General features: G+C 43.4%; 1 protein-coding gene across 1 annotated transcript; it reads right to left on the reverse strand.

The window, feature by feature from the left end:
* Positions 1-2,208: 2,208 nt before the first annotated feature.
* Positions 2,209-9,517, reverse strand: PRDX1 (peroxiredoxin 1). Its single transcript, XM_056497072.1, has 6 exons — positions 9,281-9,517; positions 6,402-6,518; positions 5,432-5,585; positions 5,048-5,170; positions 4,097-4,227; positions 2,209-2,590 (listed from the first exon to the last, which is right to left on the reverse strand). The coding sequence occupies exons 2-6, from the start codon at positions 6,505-6,507 to the stop codon at positions 2,505-2,507; spliced, it is 600 nt and encodes a 199-aa protein (XP_056353047.1). The 5' UTR covers positions 6,508-6,518; positions 9,281-9,517; the 3' UTR covers positions 2,209-2,504.
* Positions 9,518-12,308: the final 2,791 nt, after the last annotated feature.

Consider the following 12,308-nt stretch of genomic DNA (forward strand, 5'->3'; position numbering starts at 1 on the left):
GCTACATCTGAATCAATACAGAGTTTAAACAAAGAAATAAACTTAGACTCTTCTTGGTTTGAAGTTCTGTTACCCATTTTTTGTGTGTTATGCTCTTGGAAGTGTAAGTAATGTAAATATTAAAATGACAGCATATCAAACCTTCATGGGAATGACTCAAGTGGCTGAAGAATTAAAAAAACTGTTTAATTGCACAGATTCCCACTATCAGTCATTTGATGCATGCATGTAATACAGTTCCTAATCCAGAGGGATTTTGTTTCTTGGCTGTTTCCAGTTTCCACAGTATCATCACTCACCTGTGATGCTTAAGCAGGTAGAGTTTGTAGCCTCAGTGTGGGGGAGCTCAAGGTGGGCAGGACACAGGAAATTACAGCACATGAAGGAAACTTCTCACACCAGAGGACTGGGATGAAGAAATGGACACAAGAGATGTTTCTGCAGGACACTGCTATGCCCAGATGTGCTGCAGAGCAGCTCTAGCCTCTCCTCCTGACAGCAGCCACAGCAGGACACAGCAGCTGCTGGGGTTGGAACCACCCTCAAACCCTCACCTTCCCCCAGGGCCTGGGATGGGCACACAGATCCCCTTTTTGGGGACAGGTTCAGGAGCAGAACACCAGAGAACCCCTTTATCCTTTGTGTCCAGGGGTAGGTGACTGAGTAGCTACAAAATCCCTCTGCACATCTACCTAAAAGGGGGGCATAGTGAGGTGGGCTCAGCCTCTTCTCCCAACTAATAAGCAATGAGATGAGAGGAAATGGCCTCAATTTGCAGCAGGAAAAGTTTGGATTAGATACTAGCAAAAATTTCTTCACTGAGAGGGTGGTTGGGCATTGAAACAAAGTGTTCAGGGAAGTGGTACATTATCCAGGAAATATTAAAAAAACCTATTTAGATGGCACTTGGAGAGACATAGTGCCCTCCAAGTAACTGCTGTAATAATTTTATATTTCAAGGCTAATATAACAACTGAGGTAAGTTTTACATTAGCTTAGCCCTAACTTTACTCCTTTTCGCTTACTAGAAAAGAAAGTTTGGTAACCTCTTACTCAGCCATGCTGATTTACATTCATTTTACTTTGAACCATATAAATGCTCCTGTTACTTATCAATGCCTCCCTAGGAAGGTGGTCAAATTTGTTATCTTGAGACTTTGGATTTTTTTAAAAATTAAGCAGAAGTGATCCAGCTAAACATTACTTTCACATATCTTCACACAGCTACTTTAGTAGATACTGAAGTATTTGGTACCAAGGCTCCTGCCACATACTTTTTGCAGCTGTACAAAACAAGTTTATTAATCAAGGCATACAACTTTCACTTTTGAGTGACAGAAGTAGCTCTGGGCCTCCTCTTTGGTGTTGCTGACTTTAAGCAGGACAGAACATGTTTATGACTTGAGCTGAAGATGGTTACAAGGTCCAGTAAGAGTTTAATCTTTACATGAAGATCACAGGGCTCTAACTCCCTTACACTGTTAGGCAAGAGCTCTTCACCCAAGTCCTAAGCTTTGAGGTTCAGCCCTATCTCAAGCCAGCCTGAGCTATGAAGCTACACAGCAGCAACAGCTTTGGTGTAACTTAGGGCCAGTCATGTGCTCTGAGTCTTACACAATCAGAAATACAAAGATTAAAGACAAGGCTGAGCACACCTGAGTACCAGATTTTATAATGCCACCCTTTTGATCTAAATCATACACCTACAAGCTAATGGATAACTGGCTTACTAACATCCCCGTGACATGTAGTGGGAAAGACTGTGGATGAATGTTGTATCCAAGGAAGTCTGCTTTCCAGAAAGCCCAGTATTCCACTCCCATAGAGTCAGCAAACTCAATGTTGGATTGCCAAGAATGACATGAACAGTCAGTTTTGACTAAAGTAGATGCCAGAATGACTAAGCAGACATGGTGCTTGAGGAGATGCCCTACCTTTGTCAGTCACATGCTCCAAGCACCACTACAGTGCTCAGAGCTTAAGCCCAACAGCCTGATCCTCTACCTAGCAGCCAAGTCAGGAAGAGTGTGAGGAGTACTTTATTACTTCAACGTGAAAACCAAGTCTTTTTCTCTCTCCATTCCAATGGAGCTGTAGTTAAAGGCCTTTAGGGCTCAAGATGTCTACAGAAAGCTTTCAGAAGTGCAGTCTGCACTGCTCCCAGTCATCAGTCATCAGGAGATACATACGAGAACAGCAGACAGTGTGCTCTTTTCACAAGTTTAATAGAGTTACAAAAGGATACCACTGCTCTATGTAACACATGGCTAACCACAGACATGGCATTGTCACTAAGGTGAACAGGGCTTGATGTACAGATACTGATTGTTAGAATTTGCTATGAAGGTACTGTCAACAGGACAAACTTTCCTTCAAGTAAAAAAGTTACTGTTTATAACTACAACATGATCCCTTGACTCAGATGCAATGACTTAATCATTAAGTTCAGTAACTGATACTTGCTCTTTATGTAAGGCATACTAGTTTCCACTCAGGCTGAATGCTTATTTCTGCTTGGCGAAATACTCTTTACTTTTCTGAACATCAGGCTTGATTGTGTCACTCCCAGGCTTCCAGCCAGCTGGGCACACTGAAATGATAAGAATTTTTAAGTCTTACCAGCTGCTCCTGCAGAACATGTTTTACACAACATTAAAGCAAAGTAGCAACTCAGAACATGTACAGATCTTTGCAACATACAGACAGTGCGTTCAGTGTCACATTATGCTCTGTTTTGCTTGTTTCTATTTGTTTACTGGGCAGTAACACCCAAGGAACCACCTGTCTGGCCAGGCAACAGTGAGTCCCACTTAAAAGCTTCTGGGAAGTTTGACAGCAAAGGTAACACCAACTCCAGCAGCCCAGGTCAGAAAGGCCCTAAGAGCACACTACACTTATCTCCTTAGATCCAGCCAAGTCTGTATTCCCCTTATCTTCAATCCACCCTGGTGCAGCTCTCCCGTTGAACAGGGCAGGAGAAAAAGCATTCAACTGTCACTGGCTCTCCTACACAGCTATCAAAAAGCCACCATAATGCAGAAGTTGCATGGTCTCAAACTTCCAGCAGCTCCTTGAGCAGCATTTTTTGAACCGTGTTCCTTCTTTACTGCCATGGAAAGCTGGGTTCTTGCTCCACTCAGGACTGGCAATTTTAGCCACAGTATGATGAGTTTCTGAGCTTTGCTACACACTCCAGTCTGTCCTGATTTAGATGTGACTGAAGTCCTGAAGCTCTAAAGGAAAACCTTTTGCAGGTTTTGACTACTCAAAGGCACAGCAAACCCCAAAAGGCTTCATTTGCATGACATGTAACCACTCCATCATCAAAAGTTTGGGATGTCTCCTCACTTGACATATGTTTACATGCTACAGTCACAAGAGCAGCTTATTTTAGTAAAACTTGCCACTGATTTACCACTGAAAGCACATTAAGTATGATCAGCAGCAACACATGTCATTAATTAATGACAACTGAAGACTACTAACACTTGCACAGCAATTTTGAGTTTCCATTACTTGGTTCTAACTTTTTATCTGCAGTGCCTTTTTCTTTTCTTTCACTCCTGCAGAAAAGCTGCCAGTATCAAACACCTTATTCCTCCTGAACTATGGGGACAGAAACTCTCATCCATTTTACTCTCACTATATAATGACAGAAAGATCAGCAGACTTTCTAGTCTAACAGTTTGTCTGCATAAAACACTACATTAGTACTGATGGTCTCAATCTACCAAATCTGAGAGCAGAATCTAAACCAAGCTTACCTTGCAGGCTAAGTTACTACATGTTCTTAATTTCTGTCTCAAGTATTTTCTGTGTCTAATTGAAAGAGACAATTTCTGTGTGCTGGACAAGACATCCACCACCAAATTGATTTAAGTGAAATCTCAACATGAGCAAGTCCTCAATGGACAAATAATTGGAATAGGACAAAGCATTATGGTGTCCTTCAACAAGCAGATTTACAGAACCAGCTGCATTTCAACAGTCACAATTACCTGCTGTGCACAGGTTGATACATACAGTAATCCTTGATTTAACCTGCCTAGTTAATCCTATTCTTTAGAGAAAACATTAAATTGAAAAGCACTCTTACCTTCTCCATGTTTATCTGTAAACTGGAAGGCCTGGACAAGTCTGAGGGTTTCATCAACAGAACGGCCAACAGGAAGATCATTGATTGTAATCTGCCTCAAGATCCCCTTATCATCAATTATGAACAGACCCCTAAAAACAAATAAAAACCAGCCCTGAATTTAAGCACAGCTTTTGAGAGTCTGATTAAACTGATGGGAGTTTCAAAAACTCAGGTTCACTATTTGATTATGGCACCATTTATGCATTTATGTGACCTCTTTCTAGAGACTAACACCTTGGTGCATGCTCAGCAATGAAAGAGTAGCAGGTCAAAGCCCAACAGGAACTAGAAGGAGAAGGAGGCAAGTCAAAGCACTGACACAGGAGAGAAATGCTTCCTATTTAAGGAAAATACTAGTAGTGGAAAAAAAAGGATGAGAAATTCTAGGGAAAAAAATTCAAGAAGAGACATTCTCACACTAAAAAAACCTCACTACTCACTGCTCTCAAAAAGGCAACATGCAACATCTCATCAGTCCTCCAACATCAGCTTAAGAGCTGGCAGAAGTTCATCTCCCTTGGCAACTTTTATGAACAGCAGACTAAAGACTTGGGGTTTAATTAATCTGCATTTTGATACTGGACTAAATACCTGTAATCACTTTCATGACTTCATAGGTCTTGCATTACCAAAGCTAGCAGCTCACATGGATGAGACTCCTGCACTGAGCAGCAGGCAGTCAAAGGGAAGCAGAATTTAACTACTTAAAAGCACAGGAAGCCTAAGCACCACAGAGAACCAGGGAGCATCTCCCCTTGTAGGGGTGTCTGCCAGACTGCAGTTCACACCTAGAACAGCCAGCAGCTTTAGCTGGCTGCAGGTGTTCAAGTGTACACAAGCTCTGTGATCACCTGACACGTCCATCATTGCAACATAAGTTTATGAGCTCATTTACCTCTGGCACATTACCTGTATGCAATACCTTCATCCTCCTTCAGCACTCCATACTCTTTGGCAATGGCACGTTTTGTGTCAGAAACCAGGGGGATTTTCATAGTGCCCAAACCCCCCTGTTTCTTAGGAGTGTTGATCCTAAAAGAAGAAAAGTTTACACATTAAAAATTTGGGCAGTTTAGGATGAGGGCTCAAGGTACAACAGAAGCTGATCCTTTCTGCAATATCATACTCAATCTGCCATGCAGCAATGAAAGAACTGATGCCCAGTATGCTCAGTTCTGTTCAGAAGCATCTGGCACTACCAATACCAAGTGCCTTTGAATACACTCAGGACTCTGTTCCTGCAAGAACCGAGGCCAGAAGAATAGCCTCTTGGGTTAAAAGGCTGATTCTTACCAGGCAAGGTGACAGAAGTGAGAGTCAACAGAAGCTCCAATGACTTCACAGTTGATTTTCTTGAATTCATCAGCTCTGTCACTGTAGGCAATAATTTCAGTTGGGCAGACAAAAGTGAAGTCCAGGGGGTAGAAAAAGAACACAACATATTTTCCTAGAAGAGCAGTACAAGCAGTTAATCTGTTAGATTTTTAAGAAAAAGCAAACAAACAAACCCCACCAAAACACAGAAAAAAAGCCTAAACAACAATCTTAAAACCCTGCCTAACTGAAGTCCCCAAACCCAGACTTGTCAAATTTAACAGGGAATGCTTGTCTCCTGAGTCTACTTCTATAGGCTTGCCCCAAGTACAGCTCTGGGTATGCTACAGCAGAAGACTCCATGGCTGACCCCTAACAGAAAAATGTCACAGATCTGAAAGGCTATCAGCCAAGGAGACATTTGAACTGTAGGTGAGTAGTCTATACCCACTCATCACCCTCATGCAGCCTGCAGCATCATTAGAAATGTACTTCTAAAGCCATCAAACATAAGTACTTGATAACTTTAGGCTTTCCCTTTGTTTCTAGTGAAGCTTCTTTTGGCAAAGCAAACATATTGCCAGCACTCTAGAGAAAGGGACTTTGCTGGTTAGATGAAAGAATTTACTTTCCATTGACAAAGATGAGATAGAAGATGTTGCTGTTCTACAAAAAGTTACACCAGTCTCAGTATGACACAGGGCAATGAGCCAGATGCAAGGTAACAGTTTAGAGGAGTTTTATGCTTACTGGTAACAGTTATCACACCTGGGACACTCAGTCACACTGCTAACAGCCTTCTAAGCATACTCCAGCAAGCACTGCATAAGTTCTGATCTTCACTGCCAAATAGTCACTATCGTTTCAAAACCAAACCAAGATGTATCTTCAGATACCCTCCAGTCCTTACACAGACTATCTGTGTAATTAGAGAAGCACACGGAATTACCTTTGTAGTCAGAGAGTTTAATGTCTTTGAACTGTCCATCTGGCATTACAGCCGTGGCAGTAAAGTCAGGAGCTGGTTTTCCAATGAAAGCCTTTCCTGAAGACATCTTGATTTAACCTAGACAGGAGTTAACACCAATACAGTTTAGATGGCAATACATTTGCACCTGGAAAGTAAGGACTTATTCAAAGCATCTTATCAATCTAGATTAAACACCAAAGACAGTTTATCAGCACTTGGTCTTGCAACAAGGCTTAAGTGTTAAATGAGTTTTGACACCTGGATAGTTAAACTACTATAGACACTGCCAGAACTTCAAAATGTATGGCTCACGGCCTCCTAAAGATACAGTAATGGTTATCTAACCAGTAACGGCTCAGTCTGGGAAAGGGCTAGCCTAGAGCTTTAACAGCACTCAGAAAACCATCCCACTCCACATGGCTGGGGAGTAAAAAGTCTGTTTTTTAGAACTTTCAATGAGAAGAAGAGCCTTGTTCAATTTTACAAGGGAATATAAGACCTCAAACTTGATCTTCCTGTTGATTCTGAAAGAAAATAACTTCTGTTAATCCCCAGGGAACACTGCTGTGCATAACTGCACTATAACCTTTTGAACAATTCAACTCTTTTTTATTTGCAACCAGAAAGACTTGTAGTATACATGGGAATCACATTCTATGTTAATTTAAAATTTCACCAAGTCTAAATCAGTACAGCCAGGTTGTTTCCCATTTAAGCCTATTGAAAAAGAATAAAAGGGTACACAAGGACAAGAGAACTCTACTTCTGGCTGTCTGCCCCAAAAGTCTGTCATCTGTAATACACCCCGTGCAGTATTTTTTCCTCAGTCTGGGAATGCAGTATTAACACTTTAGACTTCCAGATATAATCTTTCAAACAGGCAACTCTATAAACCTAATTTCTGCAAATCACAAAATATTCTCAAAAGTTATTTCACTTCTTTCTACACACTGAAGCACTGGCTGCCTCAGAGATAAAAAACACCTTAAAGGTTAGCATGAGTCTCATGTTGCTAAGGAAAGCCAAGAGCCAATGATTGTTCCAAGTTGTGCCTGCAGGGCACCAAGTCCGTTCTAAAAAGGTTGAGAGCATCTCATTTCTTGGCTCCTTCCCCATTGCCAGCCACTTTTTTCCTGGAGAACTAGCCCACAAGTCAAACATTCAGCTTTGAACCCACACTAGCCTTTTTAGCAATGGTTTAGCTTTTGAAAGTTTCTCTTGCACTCCCTGACAGTAATGATCCACCTCTCAGTTTCCATTTTGAGAAGTGCCCACACATTCAGTATTTCTAACTGCAACAAAGCTCCCTATCCCCATGCTCCTCCAAGGGTTTTCAGTCTTCGACTGCAGGAGACTGGAAGAGAATGTGGTGGCCAGGACTAGAGATCATTAGTAGGATGCAAAGTGAAAGCAGCCTGGCAGGAGGACATCGAGAATCTTGTACCCACAAATGCAGCTGTGGTTCTAAAAGTGCAATTCTGCAAGAGGGACAGGGGAACAGCCTGCACAGTATTTATTTGAGATGCCTCCAACTAGCAAGTTCTATCTTACAAGCAAAGAGCTGCTCGGCCTGGAGTACATGACCCCACACTTTTATCACTGAATTACATTATTTTCTGCTATCCAAGCTCAAGGTCATCCTTTAGCTCAGAACTATGACAGTCCTTCTATATTTGTTCCATCAGCAATCCTCTGGAGTATTTCACTAGGTATTCAAGGTCAGACTGCTCTTTGATATTTCCCCTTTCTAAACTGCAAGTTATTGACCCTTTCTCTGCTAACATTAAAACCTTTTAATACCTGCAGGAGACCTTGGTTGCCCCACAGAGCAAGAGAGCCAAGTGCTTTCCTCAGAGCACCCACTGTGACCTGCCAACCCTTCTGCTTTTCCGTGCGGGGTCAGCGCGTGTTCTGCTCGGATTTTTAGCCACAGCATTTCCTAACCCGCAGAAGAACAGACCACAGAATCATTGTTACTTCCTTTCATTCTGAAGGAAAGTAAAATGAGCATCATAAATCACATACACTCGAATCCGGCCAGAGTATCTTTGTTGCTCATAGCCGCAGACGGCCTCAATTATCTTCAAACTGCAATTATAATAAGCTAGGCCTGCTCTCTTGAACGAGTTATTTCATACCTTTAGGGTGCCTTGAACAAAAGCGAAAGGCCATTTCTAAACACACCATCAGCCTCCCACTCTGCCACGTTCAGACTGTCACAGAAACGCGGTCAGGCCACCGCAGCCGCGGTCCCCCCGCGATCCCGAACCGCGGGCGCCGCGCACGGACCGCGGCACGCGTGGTGCCCAAGGCGCTCCGAGCCGACCTCCGAGCCTTCCCCTCGCCCAGGCCGCCCCAACACAGCTCTGGGAGAGGGGAACCCGCCCCTGCATGTCCCCGGGCCGCATCCAGCGCTCGGGTTTGGGTTTTTAAGGCTGAGAAGCGGGATGCCGCCGGCTCGGGGAAGGGGCGCTCGGCTCCCGGCAGGCGCTCGGCGCGCTCCCCCCGCGGGCCCGGCCGCGGCTCCTCCCCGCGCCGCGCTGATAAAGGCCGGAGCGTTGCAAGGACTTATCTGCCCGCTCTGCCCGCCAAAAAAACGCCCAAACCAAAACCAGGGAGAACTGAACACGGGGGCGCAGGCGGCAGCCGCAGCAGCGCGATCCTTGGGGAGCGGGGAGAAAGGGCTCGCCCTGCGCGCCTCGCTCAAGGGCGCATCTGCGCAGAGGGGGAGGGGAAAACGAACAAAAAACCCACCCAAAAGAGTAACAAAAAAACCACATAAAAATAAAACGAGGTTTAAAAATAAAATTAAAAAATGAAGCACGGTGCAAAGCCCCCGGCGACCCCCGCAGACTCACTCGGAGCGCCGGTCCCGCACACGCAGCAGCAGCAGAGCTCCCACTCAGGACTGCGGCAGCCCCGCCGCGCCGCCCCCTTTATAGCAGCGCGGATCTCGCGAGCGGACGGGCGGGGAAGGAGGGCGGGCGGCAGCGCTGCAAGGGCAGCATGACTTGGCAGATCCGGGGCAGCGAACGCAGACCGTGCTCTGGAGACAGTGCCGGGACGTGCCGTGGAAATACCCAACGCCGCGGTTGTAAACGCTTGATGGGCTTGGTGCAAGAAGCGATTGCATTTTTACTGCGTAATTGACCGAGCTATGATTATTTGAAGTCCTCAGAGGGTACGCAGGACTTTGAGGGGGAGTAGGGGATTACTGGCATGTCATTCATGTGAATTAAGTGTTGGCCATTGACAGAAGTAAAACGAAACCTCTCACGAACAGAGCATTGTGTGTTCGCAGTGTTACAGAAGTGCGGTATCAAATCTCCATCCTCTCGCTCTGCACTGCCCACTGGCCCCTCTCCATTATACTCGTTATCAAGGCTTTCATTGATTCTTCTCCATCAATGGGAATACCGATCCAAGTCATGCAAGTCAGCGAAAGAAACATGAAAACTAAGTTTAAAGTCTAATCGTTGAACTTCAGTGGCAGGATGGAAACCCTTGGAAGATACAGTTACTTCAGGGAGTTTTGCATCATTCAGTAGGGAAGCTGCTCTGAGGGATGTTTAACCAGCGATTCCTCACAAGCACTGTCTTTGAATTCAACCGTGAACAAGCAGTGTTGTACTTTTTAAGGATCAAATTCTGAATTTAAATGTGAAAGCTTTATAAATAATGAATACTAAAAGTCATTAAGCCATATCAAGGACAAAAATGCTTGCTTCTGTTGAAAGTGATAAATGTGTTCACCAACTGATTTTTACTCATCTGTTTTGCAGTTTATAGTTGTATTTCTTATACCTATTAAAACTTGATTATAAATTGTAATGAGTAGAAAACTACAAAGGATTAAAAATCTTCAAACGTTTATAATCAAGATCACTGTGTAGTGTTGCTGGGTGACCATACCCACACGGTGGTTCGCCCAGAGATGAATAATTTCAGATGAAATTAATCCTTAAATAATGAAAGCAAATAACATGTATATATGTACTCAGGAAGAAATCTGCACTCACTTCATGCAACTAATTTATCTATTTCTATAGCACGCTTTATCTTCTATAGGAAGAACTTTGCTACTTTCTTAACATCAGCATTTTCATGAGAATTGAGGTCTATATATTGAGACATGTATGTGCCTCCCCATCCCCTCAGGCCAATGAACCTGTGAACAGATTAACTCCTGAAAAGTCAGGCAGTCCTAATCAAAACATCCAGAACAATGTAGTCCCACTGCAACTCTGGCATGTTTACCAATGGACAAAGCAATAATGACTTTCTCATGGTTTCTGACTCCTTTAATGATGGTTATGCTCATTTCTCATACTTTCAGATGCACAATATACCCAGTATGGTCTGCAGGTTGTTCCAGGATTGTGCTGTAAGCACTGCCTTTCCATTCATATGTCTGTGGCCTCATTAGTTTTGATTAATTTCTGAGCTTGTCTTTCCAGACATCAGTTTTTGGAAGTTTTGGAATAATAAACTGTCAGGGCCACTCCTTGTTCAGTAAGCACCTGGGTTTCTGTAGCCTTTCTCAACCTTTAGATATAGGATGCTGCTTAGATTAAAACAATTATGTTTTTCAGGAAAGAAAGGGCATGTCTACCCCCGCAGGTGCTGGAAGGATAGAGTTCTCTCCCCACCTCGTTTTTCCTCAGAGCAGTGTAACTGTGGTATTGTGTTCTGCTAAAATAGTTGCCAGACAGGATCAGCTTGTACCTGATTAGCATGGAGCATCAGAGCCCAGTGCAGGCCTCTCTGCACCCATCCACACAGACAGGGACACAATAAATACTTCATCTACCAACAAAGAGGAGCTGGCAGGCCCTGCAGTGTCAGAGCACTGGAACTACCCAAACTGGAAGCCAAGCTAACTTTCACATCCATAATTTTGATCACAGTATCTCCCATGTGTCTTGGCTGGGAATGCGCCCCTGATGTGAAAAACAAACGCCCTGCTGTGTGTAAAACGAAAAGGCAAAGAAACTGGACCTGTTTCAGAACATTACCACACATTTGAGAATGGTTTTGTGTAAGAGTATCGAAGATTTCCAGACTAGTTGGACTAGTAATGGATTTGGCAACACTGGAGCACACAGCAGAGGTAGCCCCTGCATGTCCTCAAAAGCCCCCCTGTGGGACACCTCCACACACTCCCTGTGGAGTTCACCACTGCATGTGCCAAAAGTCCACTGAGTCCTGAATATACCAAACCTCCTACGTGCACATGGTACTGCCAGAGGCACAGAGTCGAGTGCTGGCCATGTAGGAACAATTTAATTTAATGTGTGCAGAAAGTCAGCTGACAAGTCAACAACTGACAAGTTCCATGGGGCATTTATGCACAAGCAGCTGGTGCACAATCATTTTAATGAAAACAACTGCATGCCATTAAATATACAATGCACATATTAGCTTTCCTTGTTTGAATCAAGTGAAGACTGTACTTCTAGGTCAAGATGTCTTACATTACCTCTTCTCAGCATATTTTTTTAAAATTTTTCAATTAGCAAGCTATTACTATGTGTTTGGATAACCACTGCCTTTTGATGACAAAATGTTTTAGTCTTCCTTACCTTTTCTCTTTTATTCCCTATTATATTACTGGAAGCTGAGGTTCATTAAAGTTTTCATATGTGAGATTTATATAATTCAAGCATCTTCTTCTGCTTGAAGATAGTGGATTTTCAGATGGATTTGTGATTGGCAGGGTCTTCATAAAAATAAAGCAAACTCAGCAGTCATTCTTCCCCCTGTATTCTTTCATTTCCTGCTTCCTGTTACTTATAATTGTTGCCTTGTCCTTGCACTTTTCTTCCACTTTCCTTTATTTTGTCTAAAAAGGCTGTGCAACAGAAAAATCTGTTCACTAGCATGCCT

The sequence above is a fragment of the Oenanthe melanoleuca genome, chromosome 8 (genome assembly GCF_029582105.1).
Source record: "Oenanthe melanoleuca isolate GR-GAL-2019-014 chromosome 8, OMel1.0, whole genome shotgun sequence".
NCBI lineage: Eukaryota > Metazoa > Chordata > Aves > Passeriformes > Muscicapidae > Oenanthe > Oenanthe melanoleuca.